The sequence below is a fragment of the Dreissena polymorpha genome, chromosome 8, assembly GCF_020536995.1.
Source record: "Dreissena polymorpha isolate Duluth1 chromosome 8, UMN_Dpol_1.0, whole genome shotgun sequence".
NCBI classification, from domain to species: Eukaryota; Metazoa; Mollusca; class Bivalvia; order Myida; family Dreissenidae; genus Dreissena; species Dreissena polymorpha.
In genome coordinates this window covers 13,850,731-13,870,441 of record NC_068362.1, presented here as the reverse complement: position 1 = coordinate 13,870,441, position 19,711 = coordinate 13,850,731, and the positions used below count along the sequence as shown (strand labels likewise).

At 33.7% G+C, this 19,711-nt stretch overlaps 2 protein-coding genes and 1 long non-coding RNA gene across 3 annotated transcripts in view; 2 read left to right on the top strand and 1 right to left on the bottom strand.

Moving 5' to 3' along the window:
• LOC127840335 (uncharacterized protein DDB_G0271670-like) overlaps positions 1-10,121 on the bottom strand; it is a gene marked incomplete at its 3' end in the record, with an annotated part of 75,931 nt that extends 65,810 nt beyond the window's left edge. The window contains exons 1-2 of the mRNA XM_052368742.1: positions 10,108-10,121; positions 9,250-9,914 (exon numbers count right to left, since the gene is read on the bottom strand). Of these exons, the coding sequence (XP_052224702.1) occupies positions 9,250-9,914; positions 10,108-10,121 (679 nt within the window). The remainder of the gene's footprint in view (positions 1-9,249; positions 9,915-10,107) is intronic.
• A 138-nt stretch (positions 10,122-10,259) lies between these two features.
• On the top strand, positions 10,260-12,556 carry LOC127842407 (uncharacterized). Its single transcript, XR_008031613.1, has 3 exons — positions 10,260-10,440; positions 11,590-11,750; positions 12,138-12,556. It is a non-coding gene; the product is annotated as an uncharacterized LOC127842407 (long non-coding RNA).
• Positions 12,557-16,488: 3,932 nt separating this feature from the next.
• LOC127842578 (uncharacterized) overlaps positions 16,489-19,711 on the top strand; it is a 37,418-nt gene continuing 34,195 nt past the window's right edge. Inside the window, exons 1-2 of the mRNA XM_052372143.1 lie at positions 16,489-16,553; positions 17,056-17,170. The gene's annotated coding sequence lies outside the window, so the exon portion shown is untranslated. The remainder of the gene's footprint in view (positions 16,554-17,055; positions 17,171-19,711) is intronic.

Genomic DNA, 19,711 nt, shown 5'->3' with positions numbered 1-19,711 from the left:
CAATTACTTCCTCTGGTGTTATATGTATAGACTGAAGACTGTTCGTGTGTGTATGGTGCATTTGGAGAAGATCGTGATTTGCTTCGTCAAGTGAACACTGGCTAGCGAAATACTTGTTGAGCATATCCGCTTTACATGTATCATCCGCTACAAAACTATTAGTTTGTTTATCGTAAAGAGGCGGTATTGTGTTAGTTGTGTTAGAAGGGACAAATGTTCGCAGTGTCTTCCACCAGTCTTTAGCGGAAAGGTCTGATGACTTAATTTTTTTAGCAATATTGTGAAAGTATTCAATTTTCGAATTTCGTAATAGTAAAACAACCTCATTCCTTACACGACGGAAATTTGACCAGTAAATATCACTCTTGCATTGTTTTGCTTTTCGGTAAAGACGCTTTCGTTGTCGAATTTTTTTCTTTATGTTATTGTTCATCCATGGAAGATCACGCAAACGGATACAAACATTTTTGTTCGGAATACATATACTTGCAATGTTCAATATTGTTTTAGTTAAATTATCTGCATATATATCAACATTTTCGGATTTATGTAGATCTCAATTAGTATCCGACATCATTTGTCGTAGTTTAAAATAATCTCCAATGTCATAGCGCCAGATATGTCGATAAAACGTTTTGTATGTGGGTTTTGTAAATTTTAATGTTACAAAAACAGGGCAGTGGTACCGAACGGTTTGGTCTAAAAAGGGTTCGCCTGTTCCAGAAAGTAGTACATTATTCCGATTACTTACAAAAATAAGATCAATAATGGATGATGTGTGTTCAGTATAATGTGTTGGTTCGTTAATGAGTTGCGTTAATTCATATTGTTGACATAAATCATTAATTTTCCGTGCAGACGGTTCAGCTAGAGCATTTATGTTAAAATCACCTGTTATAATAATATCATCTATTCGCGTGTCTCTGGCTAACCCTATAGACTCTTCAATGGAAATCATATATGATCTATCCGCACTAGGCGGTCTTTAAAACACGCCAAACAAAATGGATTTATTTTTTTAGGGAACAACTTCGATCCTAATACATTCAACATTATTCAGTTCAAGATTTTGTCTGCGTTTAAAGGCAATACTTTCATTTACGCATATAGCAACGCCACCGTGTGAATCATATGCGCGATCCTTGCGAATTGGTTGGTGGAAACCGTCAAAGAGGAGATCAGCAGATAAAATAGAACTATTTAGCCATGTTTCGGTAAAACCAATTATGTCAAATCCTCGTAGTCCTGTGTAAAGAACATCAATTTTATGCACCAGACTTTGAATATTGTAATGTACAAAACGGATGTGGTTTGTTGCCGACGAGTTTAGAAAGGAAGAAGAACTTCTTGTATCTGTGTCAGAAGATAGATCAGACAAAGTTGGCCCAGGGTTAGGATGAATATCATCTGATCGCAATAAGACTATAGAGATCCAATAACATGTTGCAGCACACACGAAACATTTTAGAAGCTTTTTGAGGAAAATAATATCCGTGTGTATGTTTTTCATTTCAGAACACGTTTGCATGGATGTTCAATTCTCAGTGCTGTGTTCATAGACGTGTATAAATAAATTTGTAATGAGAAAAGGGTTTTATATTGTTAAATTAAGCCATAATTGACATGCATATAATAAGTGCAGGAAAAATGGAAAGATAGCTGGTGATCTATATGCACCCATGACAGCGTTTACTGGTCTCTGTTTAATGTACAACATAATAATAACCTCCAATAAATACAAGATGGGTCAGAAACGCTGTCATAATACGGGTGTTGCGATTAGCGATGAGGACACATTGCGACATATACGTTATTAAGATTTGTGTTCGTTGTTTGCTACAGAACTGCTGCACATTGAAGAAAAAGATATCAGAGAGATTAGAAGATGGAATGGAAAAGAAGCAAATGGTAAAGGATGATAATATGTTTGGTATCATAATTATGATACGCGAGGTTATGTTTGGTGTATAAAGAGTAAATTATAATAGCCTAGGATCAAAAGATAAACTAAAGTCAGTATAAAAAAGAATGAGCCGTCAAAGCTACAATAAGAAGGGATTTTGAGTGATTATGGTAATTGCCTGTACAGAGATGATAATTAACACAAGCGTTCACTTACATATATCAAAATGTGTAAGCATTTCACAAAATACAGTTATATAGTAGTACAAACAAACAATGCAAATAAGTACTACAACAATTACACAAACAAAAAATAGTTATAGCAACCGTATCTGTAATTAAATCTCTCAAACGAACGCCCAAGGTCATGATATTGACAATGGTTAAGCGTTGTATTTTACACTGTAATAGTACATTTTTGCACACGCAACATAAACGCATTTTATTTTGAGCACAATATATAGTCAATTAATGAAGCCTGAGATCCTAAATAGTATAATCTCAGTAGGCTGACTAGTTTCGTCATTTTGTGCATAGTAAGATACTTCTTTAAAAACAAAAAACAAACATTTTATGAATTGTCTATACGCCAAATGAAGCAAAAATAGGATATTTTTATTTTTTAGTAGATAGTGATCTGTTAATTCTTTACTTATACGAAAATACTATACATTTTTCGTAAGTTTTTTTAAGCATACATTATCACTGGCTAGCGGTATCCACCCATTTCAACGTTAGTGTTATTTGATAAAGGGCAGTGTCACTGGATAACGGGATTCACAATTGTAATCACATAATCACATACTTAATAGAGGATTACAAATAAACTATCAATCGGTTGTGTAAAGAAAAATTATTATGTTCCGATATTGGATAAAAATCTTAAATTTAAATGAAAATAGTATTCTAAAACAAGTTTATCTCCTATTGAAAAACGACGCCGACAACGGAATCAATTATAACAAAAACAATTGGGCGTCACAAATAAAAGAAATGTTAGAACAATTAGGGTTAATAAATAAATGGATTAATCAAGAACGTATTACTATATCATTAGAGAGCATAAAAATTAGAATATTAGATCAATTTAAACAAAATTGGTTAAGTAACATTAATCAATCTGGCATTGTATGTTTAAAACCAAATTTGAATTTGAACCGTATTTGCACACAATCAAACAAAATAAATATAGAATAGCACTAAGTAAATTCAGACTATCATCGCATAATCTAGAAATTGAACAAGGACGTTACTATAATATAGAGAGAGCAGAACGAATATGCAGAATATGTTGTACAAATTTAATAGAAAACGAATATCACTTCATGTTAACATGCCCACTATACTCACATCTAAGAAGAAAATACTTCAAAACATATTACTGTAGATGGCCAACATTAACCAAATTTAAATCGCTCATGTCAACTACAAATAAATGTGAACTACTTCAAATTGCAAAATATATTTACGATGCAAGTAGACTAAGAGAAGAACTCGTATGCATGTAACTTTCTGACAAAACAAAATCATTATCATTGCTTCAAACGTCAATGAAAATTGAATTACTCATTGACTTAACTAATTGTCTGTATATATGTACATTATTCAACTTTTCGCATCGATAACATACATCATTTTATTTGTTGAGAGTGTATGTGAAATACTAGTTTTACTATGTTAATGTATATATATATGTACATTAGTCAACATTTTTCATCGATAACATGTACCATTTATACTATGCTGTATATGTGAAATATTGGTACCATTAATACTACATTGTATATGTGAAATATTGGTTTTACTATGCCGATAGTAAAAATGGTTTTCTCATTATGCCAAAAGCATGCACTACTGTAATATTTATATATTCTAAATAGTTTTCTCAATATACCAAAAAGCGATTTCAGTATATTATGTTTATGTTAACAAATAAATATTTAATGACCATCAAGCACTAACATTGCATTCACGATCTTTGACCTGTAATACTAATATCTTTCTTCCTCTGTATTCAACTAACAATCACAGCAATCTTTACCTGAAGAATTACCATTTGCTTTATCTAATTGTAGGCTTGAAGCTTATTTGTAGCTTAATTGCCGAAATAAATGTTGTTGTTGTTGTTGTTGTTGTTAAGAATGGGCCGTCAAGGCTACAGTACGAAGGGATTTCAAGTGATGAGGGTATTTTCCTGCACAGAGATAAAAGTTTGCACAACGTTCACTTACATATATCAAAATGTGTAAGCATTTCACAAAAACAGCTAAATAAAAGTACAAACAAACAATGCTATATAAAAATACAACAGTTACAACAACAACAAAACAATAATTAGAGTAACTGTATCTTTATTAACATCTTCTCAAACGAACGCTCAACGACATGATATTTACAAGGATTGAGCGCTGTATTTTACACTGTAGTAGAATTGTTTTTACAAAAATAAAATAAAAATTTTGGGTTTTAATTTGTATTAATCAATTGAGTCAGACTAGAGAAACGTTAAGCGATGTGTTGTTGATGTATAATTTTACAATAACGCGTATGCACACGTGCAGGCATTACTCATGGAGACATACACTCGCGTAAATACAAAACAAATTAACATCGATAAAGATGCATCATTGTACAAGTCTACGAAATCGTAGACTTGTACGATGCAGTTGTAACCGTAAATAATTACTTGGAATTCTACATACATCGTACTGATAGTTTATCAGGCAATGTTACACTATAAAGAGAGTCTAACTGAAAAAACGAAAAGTTAGAGTCCCAAAGTGTACTTATTACATTATCTGACATAAGAATACAAGAACGTGATTTAGAAATATAATGTTTTCATCATTTAAAAACAGACAAAATATGTAGTAAATTAATTTAGGTTGAGGCCGCAACTAGTATATTAGAAAGCTGGCTAGTTTTATTCATTTAGTGCATACTTGGATACTTCTTTAGGTACAAAAAACAAAAAAATAATGATTTGGCTATACACCAAATGACGCAAAGATAGAATAAGAAACTGTGATTTTACATTTACGTAGTCAATTACCTGTTTATTCTTAGCTTAAGATAAGATACTACACAATCTATCGTAAGGTAGTTTTTAATCATGCAATGTCAATGGATAGCGGTACCCACACATTTCAACGTTAGTATACTTTAAAATCATGAAGTGTCACTAGATAACGGGATTTGTAAGTTAAATCACATAACCACATGCATAATAGAAGAACACAAATAACAAAAGAATATCGTGATTATCGTGCACATTGTGAGATCAACCGGAGTGACTAAAACGGCATGAATTTTTTAGGTTAACTTATTTTACAAAGTAAATGTTGTAATTTTATTGAGATTTTTTATTGGTTTGTTATTGATAACTTTTACAAATTATTTAACATTGTTAATAAGCTTAACCAGATTAAGATTGATGTTTTACAAACTTAATATAGGCTTGGGCGCTTTTAAACAACTATTCAGAGCTACTTTGATTTAAGGTAAATAGTTTCACAGGTAAACGGGCTATGCCATTGTAGTAAAAATAATCATACGCTTAGTAGATAGCGCACAAGCAATAAGAGTTCTTGATATTTGTGCAGCTAAATCAGCATCAAATGAAAATAAACTGACCAAAAAAGATACGAAGTTCTATAATTATCTGCTTTTGTACTGTTCAAGTTCTGATGCACAGCTGATTCGTTTGATGGTTGATTGACCGTTTTCAGTTTACCTGATGAGAACATTTCCATCGGCTGTCCATGAACTTTCAATGTTTTTAGATCTCATTAGTCCACGTGTGATAGACAGCAGATGCGCACGATGTTGGGTAAGGTCTTCGTTAAGGAAGATTTGGTCATGACCGCTGCGTGACTTCAGTTCACGTCTTCTCGTGTACAGTTTTTGCCTAGCCCTGTAGCTTGTGAATTTAACTATTATCGGGCGGGGTTTACGTCCGCCACGTTTTCCAGTTCTATGTGAGCGATCTATTTCATTTATTGAAACGTCAGCACCCATTGACTTGCACAAGTTAATCACAATGTTGTCAGTGTTTTCGTGTGCGTCTACACTTTCTGGAATGCCAAAGATGCGAACGTTATTTCGCCTACTATACTGCTCGCTGGCATCCATCTTGTTTTCTAGATCTGTAACTCGATCTCGTAGAACTCTATTTTCATTGAAGAGGACCTTATTGTTATTTTCAAGTGACTCTATCCTATTTGATAGTCCATCTACAACTCCAGCAACAATTGACTCTATCATACTTTGCCATTGTGTTGAAAGCGATGATTGGATAGAGTCTTGGACAGCCGTAGCTATTGCGAGAATGGTTTTGTCGTCATAGTTGACATCAGACTTTTCTGTATCCTCCATGCTAGAAAACGTATAATTAAAAACACTTAGTAGTAAAGCTTTTTGTAACGGAACATATATTTGTTAGGGTCCGGTAAACATTTTTATTTCAATTAACTGATTACATAATACTGTTCATAAAAGTTACACGTGCAAATATTAGTATTTAATTTTGACAATGCAGTGTTTTTTAAGAACAAATCGACCTTATTTTCATATTATTTACATACATATCTTATATATGCGGCATGCAAAGTCTACGCTTTTATCTTATGCGATATGCGTTTACACACAAGATTTGAAACCATCTATTTCACGCAGTTTCTTATCATAAGAACTCAGATCTAGCTGGCAATGGACATATGACTCCGACAAAGGCGAGACATATGGCATATATGTTCATTGGTCTGGTAAGCGCATATTAACATGATAGAGTTATTAAAAATGATTTATATTTAAGGAAATAATTACTATACTATATATATTTATATTGCCTTTAGATAGGCAATTTGTGACATGACAAAGCCAAAACTTTAGGTTAAAATAAAATATACTGAAAAAAATGAGGGGAGAGGGTAAGTAAATATGTTGTATTCAGTGAAACAGTGATAAGTTTGTCAAATGGTTATACCATAAGTCATATTATTATGCTTGGAAAATCTACGACAGTTCATGACCTAAACTTTTAAACCTTTTGTCGTGGTAAGGTTTTCCCTTTAAGCGTGTTTATAATAAAATATATATGTTTTCTTTTCAGACAAATCTGCTTGTGATTATTCCAGCTAACTTTGCATGTATGTTATATTTTCTAGACGTTTTTTTTATAATAGTATATTTCACGTTTCAATAAAAGATATTTTGTTAAATATATGTTTTCCGTAGAACATCATTTACTCGGTAGGTTTGTTCGACATTACTGTTATAATACATTTTGTATAATATCGTAATAATTCACAAATTGCTATATTTAAGTCATTTACATGTATACAAAATATCATATTGTTTTTATAAACAGATTCGTTTGGTCGCCAGTTCATTTTCGGAATCTCAGAATCCTTTAGCTCTCCCGATTATATCACGATGTACATTGCAAGCAAGTATTTTTCAAAAGTATACATGACTGCTCCCGGAATTGGGTTCAACCAAAATATAACAACACCTGCAAACACGTCCATTACAGTAATTATTCCAGACCGTGTTGTAGCCACTACAAATGAGTTTCCCAACAAAGTCGTATATGTTGAAGCGGATCAACCCGTATAAGTATATGTCATGGTAAGGAATGAGCATACCTCAGATAGCTTCCTACTTTTACCCATTTCTGATGACGCCAACGATTTCTTTGTTGCATCATACGAATCCAGAGAACGGACTAGCAAGTTAATTATCGCTGCTCTTGAAGACAATACTCGGATTGAAGCTCAACTGAAAACATCTGCTGGAGCTATACAGATTGGTGGTAGAAGTTACAGCACTGGGCAGACAGTCTCATTTGCACTTGGCAAATTGCAAACGTACTTGGTGCAACATGAATATGACTTGACAGTAACGCACATAACTAGTTCAAAACCTATATCGGTTGTATCAGGTAATAATTGTGCGAATGTTCCACACGACGTCACTGCATGCGATTACTTAGCCGAGCAGTTGCTTCCAGTTCGTTTTTGGCAAAAGGAATATTTGTGTGCGAAACTCAAAACTAGAAGGAACAACAGATTGCGCATGATTTCTTCAAAGAATGATGCCTTAGTTCACATAGGAGCAACACTGGTCACACTTAATGAAGGAGAGTACTATGAATATGTCAGCTCTAGTGATGCTGTTACATCAGTTATATCAAACCATCCGGTCCTAATACTTTAATTTTCCGAAGGAACATCTGCGGATTCAGTCATTGGAGATCCCAGCATGATAACAGTTCCCGCTTCAGACAATCAAGAAACTGAATATTTCTACGAAACTCCAACGTCGCTGTCTTACCACCATGCCTCGACAACTATAAAGACAGACCAGGCAACCGGACTACGAATTGAAGGTGCTTCAATTGACCGTTCATATGAACTGAGAACAATATTAAACAATATTGAGGTAAACTTGTATCGTAATTGAAAGTGTTAAGGCCCGTATTCTCCAAAAAATTCTTGATATATTCAAAAATTGCTTGAATGTAAAGTCAAATTTGACACGTAACACCTCAATCTATTTCATTCTTCATGTTCAACATGATGTTAATGGCATACTCACCAGTGGAAGCCTGTACATGTTCAAACACTGAACGCCTTTTTCTTGGTTCCAAGTCTATTCTTTATTCTTAGGTCTAAGAATGGGTTGGTGAATACGGGCCCGGACATTTATGTTCCCACTTGGTTTATAACGCTTGAATATTTGAATTACATTGTACTCTACAATTTCAATCAGTATCGCGTCCGAAATTATGTAGTAATGACAGCTGCGTATTTAATCAGTTTTACCAGTGTTAAAGTTTACCCGTTCGTATCTCTATAGTTCAGTATCATACGGTTCACTGTCACTGCTGGGATGCACCATATTTACCACATTGACGCCGGCGTGAGTTTTGGTGTGATCGTTTACGGGTTTGATACAACCGAATCATACGGTTTTCTGCTGAGACTCAGTACAAATGGTATTACCCAATCAAATTGCAATTTAGTGACCAAATCATCAAACATACATTAATCATAACTGATTTTTAAAACAGGCAACACAAACATGTATAAAATATGTATGTATACGAAGTGTATCATGTTAAGATTATTGACTCCTTGAGAAGTTGAGAACTAACGTCAAGAAAAAACTACATTTTTTATTTCTCAAAATGTATGTTTATAACACTACCATTGCCTCTACTACTACTACTACTACTACTTCTACTACTTCTACTTCTACTACTAATACTACTACAATAACTACTACTACTACTACTACTACTACTACTACTACTACTACTACTACTACTACTACTACTACTACTACTACTACTACTACTACTACTACTACTACTACTACTACTACTACTACTACTAGTACTACTACTAGTACTACTACTACTACTACTACTACTTCTACTACTACTACTACTACTACTACTACCACTACTACTACTACTACTACTACTACTACTACTACTACTACTTCTACTACTACTAGTACTACTACTACTACTACTACTACTACTACTACTACTACTACTACTACTACTTCTACTACTACTACAACTACTACTACTTCTACTAATACTACTACTACTGCTACTACTAATGATACTACTACTGCTACTACTACTTCTACTACTACTACTACTACTTCTACTACTACTACTACTACTTCTACTACTACTACTACTACTACTACTACTACTACTACTACTACTACTACTACTACTACTTCTACTACTACTACTACTACTATTACTACTACTACTACTACTACTACTACTACTACTACTACTACTACTACTACTACTACTACTACTACTACTACTACTACTACTACTACTACTACTACTACTACTACTACTACTACTACTACTACTACTACTACTACTACTACTACTACTACTACTACTACTACTACTACTACTACTACTACTACTACTAATACTTCTACTACTACTACTACTACTACTACTACTACTAATACTATTACTACTAGTAGAAGTATGATAGTAGTAGTAGTATTTTAAATAATGATTGTAGTAGCTATATTGGAATTAAGTTCTACCTTATCATCCCTTATAGAGATACAATTACTATAATGCCATGTTAAAACCAACATTTTTATCTTTAAAAACAGCTGTATCGCGTAAGGAAATAATCGGTTCTGCTTGCTCACCAACCGCCTGGCATCTTGACATCGACATGGAAAAGCTAAGATACAGGTGATGAACTATATAATGTACACCGCCCGCTCAGACCATTCATTATATTTTGATATCAAAAACTCTAGAACTTCGAGTATTAGAGCAATAGCCACGAGAGTATACAATCGTATCATTGCTTCTGGTTTTACACAAACATAATTAGTAATGTTGTTGATATGGGTTTTAGATATCCAGGTTCTGTTGCTACGGACGTATAGTTTGGCGAAAACTCGTGCACGGGACAATATATTGGCAACCACTTAATCTTTGACTATGACATAGAAAGCTGTTTGACCACCACTAAGGTAAGAAGTTCTGACCAAATGTGTGTATATGCGAAGCAAAGATTCTGCAAATAATACACATATTTATGATAATTAAAATTAAACAGATCTAAACAATTTTTCAAATTAACTATAGGTCACTTTTTGCTATACTTTGTTTTTATAATAGGTAGTTCATTTAATTATAAGATGATTGGCAATGTATCTGAAAAGTTAACTTGGTTATTTCTTAATTATCTTCAGGATTGTTGTTTCATGAGCGAATAAAAAGGCGGATTAGGATTGTTATCAAATGAATGTGCAAATCGTATCAAATTAACACTTATTGAATAATGTTGAGAATAAAAACGTATTCAAAAAATGTGTATTGCTACGCAAATCAGTAAATAAATGGTTTCACTTTAAACAAATTATTTGTAATGCGTTCGATTTAGTTGTACACACTTGTTACAAAAGCTGCTACTGGTATGATACATATATTCGCATCTTGTATAACAGATATAAACTAATTGTATACTATTATCTTCAACTTTGATTGTTCTCAAGTCAAACGACACTGATATTGTCCACACAAACCAACTTGTTTACGCCTACCATGATCCTAAGTACATTTTCATCATAACTTAACATCAACTGGACGCTTGACGTCAACTGTCACATTCAAAGGAACCAATCGGTTCTTAGTCACGTGACCTGCAACCAATCAATGGAAGGTGATCAAGGATCCCTGAATTCGACTACGTCGTATGCGATTCAGACGCAGTTTTTCCTCGATCCAAACTTCCAAAAGGTCACAAAATTTCATGAAAAAACATTTTAGTGTATGAATAAATAATATATAGCATTCAATACTCAAGATGCTCAATCGAGAGAGAAACCATCTTTTATTAACGACAAAACGCAATTCCCCATATAATGCACCTTACTCCTGTACCCTCGTACAACATAGTTCATGCATTAAGTGCATTCACTAAAAGATCATAAATACTGGGTTCATGCCTCTGCTTCGTGCATATATTTGGAAACTGTTGCTGAACAATTGAATCTACATATTCAATATTTAATAAAGTGAACAGTGTGTCTGACGCAATAATTTCAATCTGATTGCGCAAGTGAACCTTGTTGGGATAGTACATACATTAAGTACTTTTGTTTCGATTATCCCCTTAGGCAATTTCTGGAAATCCACTTGACGTTACCACAGGTGCGAATGTTTTCGTCAAGACCTTTGTGCTGAACGTTGATTGGACAGTGAACATGAGGCTGCATTCGTGCTACACAGAGCCGACCTTGAACGGCCATGGTGCCCGGAACTACCTCATATATAACGGGTACGCTTTCAAAATAGACCATAACATAAATATCAATCAGAGTTGTAATCACATCACGTTTCTTTTCAAATTTATAAATGAGAAAAAAACGAACGCATGCATCTTGTTTTTGACTATAAATATAAATCTTATGTTTAGACTTTCGACTAGTAAATTGGTAGAAAGTATAACAATAGGAACACTCCCTAACACGTGCGTACGTTATCTAACGAAGCTCTGCTTGTCTGCTTGAAGATGTTTATCAATATTCTATTCGGATAAACATAAAAATACATATGACTTGTTCACTATTTATAATGATGTTTAGGATAAATATACTAAATATGTAAAGAAACCATGAATAATGTCGCGTTATTGAAGAACTCGGCATGCACATGTGTTTTACAGTTGCGAAATGGACGCTTACACCCACTTCCTGTCTCAGACGGACCATGCGACGCGGTTTTTGTTCCAAGCGTTCCAGATGAGCGGATCAGACCACCGCCTGTACATCAAGTGTGACGCCACGCTAAGTGACACGTCAGACGTGACGTCATCCCAGCAGTGTGATCAGAGGCCTCACTGCACGAAGAAAAAATAATATTAAAGAACTGTCTTTATTGAACATTTCACAATTGTATATTAACGTGTAATTACAATTGGTCGTGGTTAAATTGATTGCAATCAAAACTAGTTCTTTTGTCATATTAACCTATTGATAGTCTGTACTGTGGCTACAACTTAAATCAAACGGCATTCTTAGTAGAGAAATGTGATGTGTAGGAGGTGGGACTAAAAATAAGCTGGTGAAATTCATAATGATAAATTTGTCCATTATGATTTTTTCGACCTCGATTGTTTTATCCTTGATAATGATATTGCCAGACATGATGAGTTGCCCCCACATTTTGACGACGCACTTTAGCACTCATCAAGTACGAAATATTTTGCAAACACAATAAACTCGATCTGGCGTGAAACAACTTTGAACGCAAGTACACAAATTAGTACCTGTTCTAAGCATGCTATAGAATGTTGTAATAGCAGGCCTAAAATGTATTACTGTTTGGAAACAATTTTAATGAACTCATGTCTGTGTTTTACATGAGTCTTGAAACCTGACAATTTCGATTTTACAAACTACCAAAAGGTAGGCCACGTTTAGATAAATTTTCATTTTAACTCGCCGTAATGAGAAGTTGTTTCCCTTTGAACGCGCATGTAAGTAAATTAAACATTTGGTTACTACATAGTCACATTATTATTAACGTCTTAACACATGGCAGTGCCATAATTAAACAAAAATAATTTGCTAGCTTTTAGCAAAAAAGCTGTTTCTTTATACTAACAGTTCTAAACTCCATTTAAACAAATCGCTAATATCCTTCAAAATAATAAATGACCTAGGTAAATATTTGGTTCATCTACATATTAAGAAACCATGACTCCTCATGTTGACAGATCATGTCAATATGTACATTTATATCCGTTTAAATCCCGCATGAACTGCTCCTTTTATTAATCTCCTACCGGATCCTGAGAAAAATCAAAAAGTACTTGGTATGTGGATAGATGGCAACATGGCACATAGTATTTATTTTTTTCGACAGACCAAAGTTGTCGTTGTTATAGGTACTGAAGTAATTGTAAACAAAAATATGCATGTTGCTTCTAATTTATAACCTTCGTATTATAAAACAAACGTATACCTGCATTCTGTAATGAGAACAAATGTATATAAGTTTAGTATTGATGGTGGTTCCAAACATTTTTTCCTTCTTACGTGTGTATGTTTAAATGCATTTCAAAGGTTCAAAATTTGGAATGAGACCTTAAAATATAGTAACATTGTATCAAATAATGTCGGTTATCGTGCGCAAATATTAACTATAATTGCACCAGTTGTCGGTACAAGCTTATCAATATTCATGTAAGGTTAGGTCATATTCAGGCCGTTTGAATATTCTTCGTCATGTGACGATTGGATGATAAAATAATGCATCAAAGGTTGAGGTCTTAGGGATTTGGACAAACAATCGTAACATTAACACACATTGAATCATTGACTTGACTGCATATCTGGAGCATACATTGTGTAAATACATGTTTTCATACAGTATACTATCCAAAAATTATATTAAACCAAGTTAAATTTTTCAGTTCATTTTTGCAGAATATCTTTAACTCAAAGATCACCTTTAATCTTCGTTTGTTTCGTATGCATTTTACATTAATAAATTTGAAGGGCAACATGTTCTTAGTGAATGTTAATTTACCATATCCTAATGCAGTGCTTTTCTTGTAAACTATGTTCGCCTAATTAAGTCTATACTGCATCTGAAAATATAACTAATAAAGATTCATGTAATTATGAAACAATTGATAAATTCTAATTAACTACCTTCCGTTTAAATAAACTTCAAGTTCATGTGTGCATTACAAAGACCTTGGGCTATGTACTGTGCTTTTGTACTGAATTTGACGTGTATATCATTGTATTACCTCGTGATTTAATCGCGATATCGTGATATCATATGATGTTCTTAATTGGGGTAGGTCGTAATAAAATGTACCTTCGCATTTATTTGTTTTTTAGACCGGGTCAAAGTGTTATTGTAACCGTTCGTTTATTGTATTCATATTACAACATCTTCATGCTTCTACGTGAAAAGCATTTGGGCGGATATTTAATCCCGTCCATTTAAGAAAGGTGTCCTACATGCTGAGCTTTAAGACCGTAACCATATGTAGTGAGCTTTTGCCAGTTGCTTATTATATGATGTCGGTTAATATGTATATTCTATTACAATTGCCTTCCAAAGGGCTTGGCAGATTTTTTTCTTCTCACATATTACATCCTAGAATGTCCGTACAATTCGTAAAGTGAACATTTCAAATATAAGTTTCGATTTCGTTGATGGTTTACGCTTATCATTGATACATGTTCGTCCCTATGTAAATAGTTCACTTTTGCCAAACAACCATACTTTTTAGCAAAATTACTTTAAAATATCGTCTTTGATTAAATCACTAGGTTCCATATCAGAGGTCCGAAAAACAAAATCATCTACCAATCAAACTATGTTCAAAAGCGGAGCTAAAATAAGTTGAATTTACATTTAGATCTAACCTAACTACGATAGCTTTACCGTGATTAACATGATTTTACAATCAATATTAACATATCGTTTGATTTGCATAAGCAACCCTCATATAATCAGATAAATAGAATCGGGTCCCAAATAAGCATGTTAGCTTTGAGCATAAGGATATTGTTCCACTTGCCACATTAATGTGTTACTATTGACACTATTTAACCGCAGAGCTTGGCCGAACGTATTTTAAGGGGAAAACTGCAAATGTTCAGCCCTCGTTTGAATTGCATATAATCCTATTTTTTCCTTAAATCTATAAGCAAACCAAAATTAAGTACATTTATTTTTATTCACCTGATAACGCAAGTAATGGCGTAGCTTGTGCGACGTAATGTATGTGACTGAACACACCCGTTTAAGGTACACAACTTTAACAAATATATACAATTATACAATAATTAAATGCAAGCTGTATTGTTCTAGTACCTACGCGGTTAAATAGGGAGCCAACAGCTCGTCGGAAAAGCAAGTGCGGAAGAATATAAGTTTATATCGAAATGCTATGGACTTTTATGCGACACGGAAACATGCTGTCAACTAAGCTCACTGGCATGCCATCTTCGTTTGTGTAACTGATAATAACTTTTCACGAGAGAAGTGATTCATGAATCATGCGCTTTTATGAAACAGACATTAAGTGAGATTACTTCATGTGCTTGTTTCAGACGTAGAACTTTTATTAAGTGGCCGCCGTTTCGCAACTTACGAACAGCCTTTGTAGTCCCGTTGACCATTAGTTGTTTTTCAACAAAGAATGATTCAATTCAGTTTACTTTTCTCATTATAGCGACTCAATCACTATTAAATGAGGAAATGTTTCAGTGTGATGAACGGGTGCATCGGCGCGTAGCCATATAACATGTTATTGTTAAGTTCTTATTGGAAGTCACTTGAGGTATGAAACATATATTTCGAGCTCTTCAGCCGCAACTTCAACAAGGGGATATCTACCCGACATCGCACAAACGTCAAATAAAATACAAGCTTCAGACGCTTAACCCATGAGTCACCAAGTATGGGGTAAGCAAACAACATTATGAAAACCATTTGCGAATAGACAATTCCGAAATGAACGTTATCGTAACCATGTGCTTTAAAATGTCTAAATGATAGATGTTATATTATATGATACGTCTTATTTTACAAAATAGGCTAATTTATCAATAAGCAATTATTGCTAGATGCGTGTACAAGTCTATTTATACTGATAAGAGGCAATATTCATTAATGTATTTACTGTTTATTAATAAAATGCATGGTATGATAGCTATGTTTGCTATCTCTTTTGGAATGCTGCTAAGAAAATGCACGATTTGATCAGCATATGAACAAAGCAACAATGTCATCTATCTCCGCAGACTTAGAATCATAAGGACTATTTTGGAAGACTGGAGATCTCTGTGTCTACTATAATTAACAGGTCCCTCATCTCCAGTACGCGGAACGCTGCTTATAGCAGGAAAAGCTCGTCATGTACGCGTTTAAGGGCATTGGAAACTCTGTATAACTGAAGATGTTGGCTTACCTATTGCAAAGTTACGTTTCATACCTATTTCGTTCATGTATATAGGATAACAAATCTTCAATCGCGAGTTGATAACCTAGACGAAGTAAGTGAGAATAGTGTTGATACTTAGGTAAAGACGTTAATGCGATTTACATGTACAAGGTAAATATTCGAATTATACACGTACTTTAACAATTACAAATATCTCATGAAGGCTATTATGGTTTACAACGAATTTGATATTTTGATATTATAAAGTTTTAAAACTGTAACATGTGTTCTGCAGTATTTATATTACACAAACATGTATATATGCATATAATTATATATTAAGGTCGTTTGAATATATCAATGCAAACGGACATTGTAAATTCATTATATGTATCCAAGTTAGGTTTTGGAGCGCCTTTATTATACATAAAGCACCGTGTAAAAATGCGTAATTAAATTGTACAAATAAAATCATTGGTCGACATACAGTTAATAACACTCCATTCGACGTGCTTTCCAGTTTTTTGTACAATCAAAATATTGTATGCTTACTTTGTAAAATTTATTTTTACTATTATTGAACAAGTTGAGCAATTGTCCAGAAGTTATTTTAAGCAAATTGCGTCAAATTCTCATCATATATTGGAACACGTTTCGCTTTTTTTCATTGTAGATAACGCCGACTAAGTGAATTTAACAGTAGACGGAGCATTGAATGTTCGAGGCATTAGCTATTAATGACTTTAAAATGGGGCTGTTATGAACAGAATATGCAGACTTGGAAAGCGGTAAGTTGCATTATGTTAAATGTCAGCGCAGTATTACTTACATAAAAACGTGTTCATACATCATGTATATCATATGTCATTTCAGATGTTATTAATAAATCAATATTATAAAATAAAGAAGTATTTGAAATGATGCATCAAAGCCATACAACAACAAAAACACGTCCTTCTTTGTAAACTTGTTGCAATGCCACATAAAATGAATAACTTAAGCATAAGAAATTTCAAAAAGAGAACCTTCAATAAAAACAGCATCACCGGAAAACGTTGTCACAGCCTTTCCACTGAGTTGTTTAAGTCGGTCATGGCGCCGCAAAATAAGTAAACAGTATTCAATTGATGTTTTATCGCGCTCACACTGCGTCCTCCCGACGACCTTACGGCGTCGCGTTCTAACAAAGTCCTCGTACCGTCCTTAAAGCGTAATCAAGGAACGCAATAAGCAGCTAAATCGCGTACACGACTCGCTTACAACGCGCTTATCACATGATAATACGCGCTCCCGCCGCAATTTCGCTGTACTGTTGAAATCCAACTCTCAAGAGTTCTTCTCGGCAAAGTCACGCCACCAGAAGATCCAAATTTTGATTTTCTCACGCATTGCATACGCATATCCTATTAGATCTATTTGCTCATTTAGATTAATCACTGCGACGTGGCATTACATGAGATGTTTAAAGGCCTTCGCATCTCGGCGTTCTGTGTGTTTTAGAATACGCTGGGAGTGTCGCGCAAACGCCGCTGAGGTATGAAAGGGGTTGTATGCATTTGAATATGAGGCCCATAATAAATTGCATATTCAACTTTTGCTGCTAGTGATTCGCCTTTTCAACATTGAGCGTCAGATAAAATATGTTATAGACAAGAAGCGATGCCATTTGTTTTCGAGCAAAATACAAGAATGATCAGTACACTGTGACATATTCGTATTGAATTTAGATAAAAATGCCAAAAAATAATTCAATGTATGGGCAATAATGAACGGTATTATTCTAAATAAAAATGTCTCTGACTGTGTAGGAAGTTCCTTTATTTGCCAAAGTAAACCACCTTAAAACACATATTACTCTAGAAACCAACGTCGCTGATGGCCAAGATAATTGGACCTTTTTCAGTCTATACAAAACATACACTAACACACAAAACAACAAGTTTTGTGTTTTTGTGAAGAGTTCTACTTCTTGAACTCTAGACCTGGACAAGTCGTTTTGAAAGCTATATATACAGAAATTTGTATATAATTTGAACATTGATATTTGGCATATTAACAATGTATAAACTGAAATGTATTCGATATGTTTCTAAAGCCTAAAAGTTCATTTAAAAAGAAAACTATGGTACAATAAATAAATGTTTATCTCCATGCAAACACCGAGAATGCGATTAATAGGCCATAGAAAGTAAAACAAATCATGAACCTAAAACTAACATCTGGATGCCGCAAGTAAAATAAAATATTAATTTTTATAACCAAGTTCCTTCCAAATGGCACTTTGCATTTTCGTATGTAGGTTTCAATGTCGGCGATGTACTTTAGCACGGTTGAACCAATAAATGAAATAACAATATATTGTGTAAAGTAGATATCGTTATATGGCGCGATTTAGAAAATAGTGGTTACTTCTTTGTCATATTTTTGAAGAACTAACATTACGCCTAAAAACGAATTTGATCACACAAAAGGGAATGTTTTTTGTACATAAAAGAGATTTCTGCTATAATAAAGAAATTTATTTTCAGTATCATACAGATGACATTTAATTAACATCGTGTACTATTTTGTTTTTAACATTTATCATTTTATATGCAGCATCGTTGTATCTGTCTTGAAAAAAAAGAATATCGTATATACTCTCTAAAATAGGTATAATAAGAATCGCGATAATCTCTTTCAAATAATTATATTATGTGCCCAAGTTTCCAGGTACAGAAAATTTAAATTACAAGCCCTAACAATAATGTGTATATTTTATAACGATACATACAACCTGCGAAGCCTGTGACTTATGAAAATCACAACCTTTGTATATAAGCAAGGCCAGTATAAATGTACAATATAAGTTAAGTAACAATATTCAGATTACATTAAGTGTCCACAAGATATGAATACTTTCTTTTAGCAATATACACATAAAGCTTGAACATAAACAATGCAATGTTAACAGCATGTAAATGGTATGTGTTTTTTTCCAATTTCAACAAGTTTTACGGTCCTTCGGATTTTGAGACAATAAAAATAGCATTGGGTAAATTATTTTTTGTTCGAAGGGACACCTTCTAAGAACGATTTATTGACTGCAATAACTATGGCCTAAAAACATACACAGCTCGTTATATATATACTAAGACAACATTGTATGTAGTCTGAAATAAAAATCATCTTACGTTCTGGGGCCTGTTTGTTTGGCCTTTTGATGCTTACATTTTGTTCCAGCAATTGTTAGCGTTCTATGTATTCATAGCTTGGACAGAGTTATTTATCGAACAATGAAGCGCATGCGCTTAACAAAAAGGGATGTTTACTGTCATTTCTTAGCAATG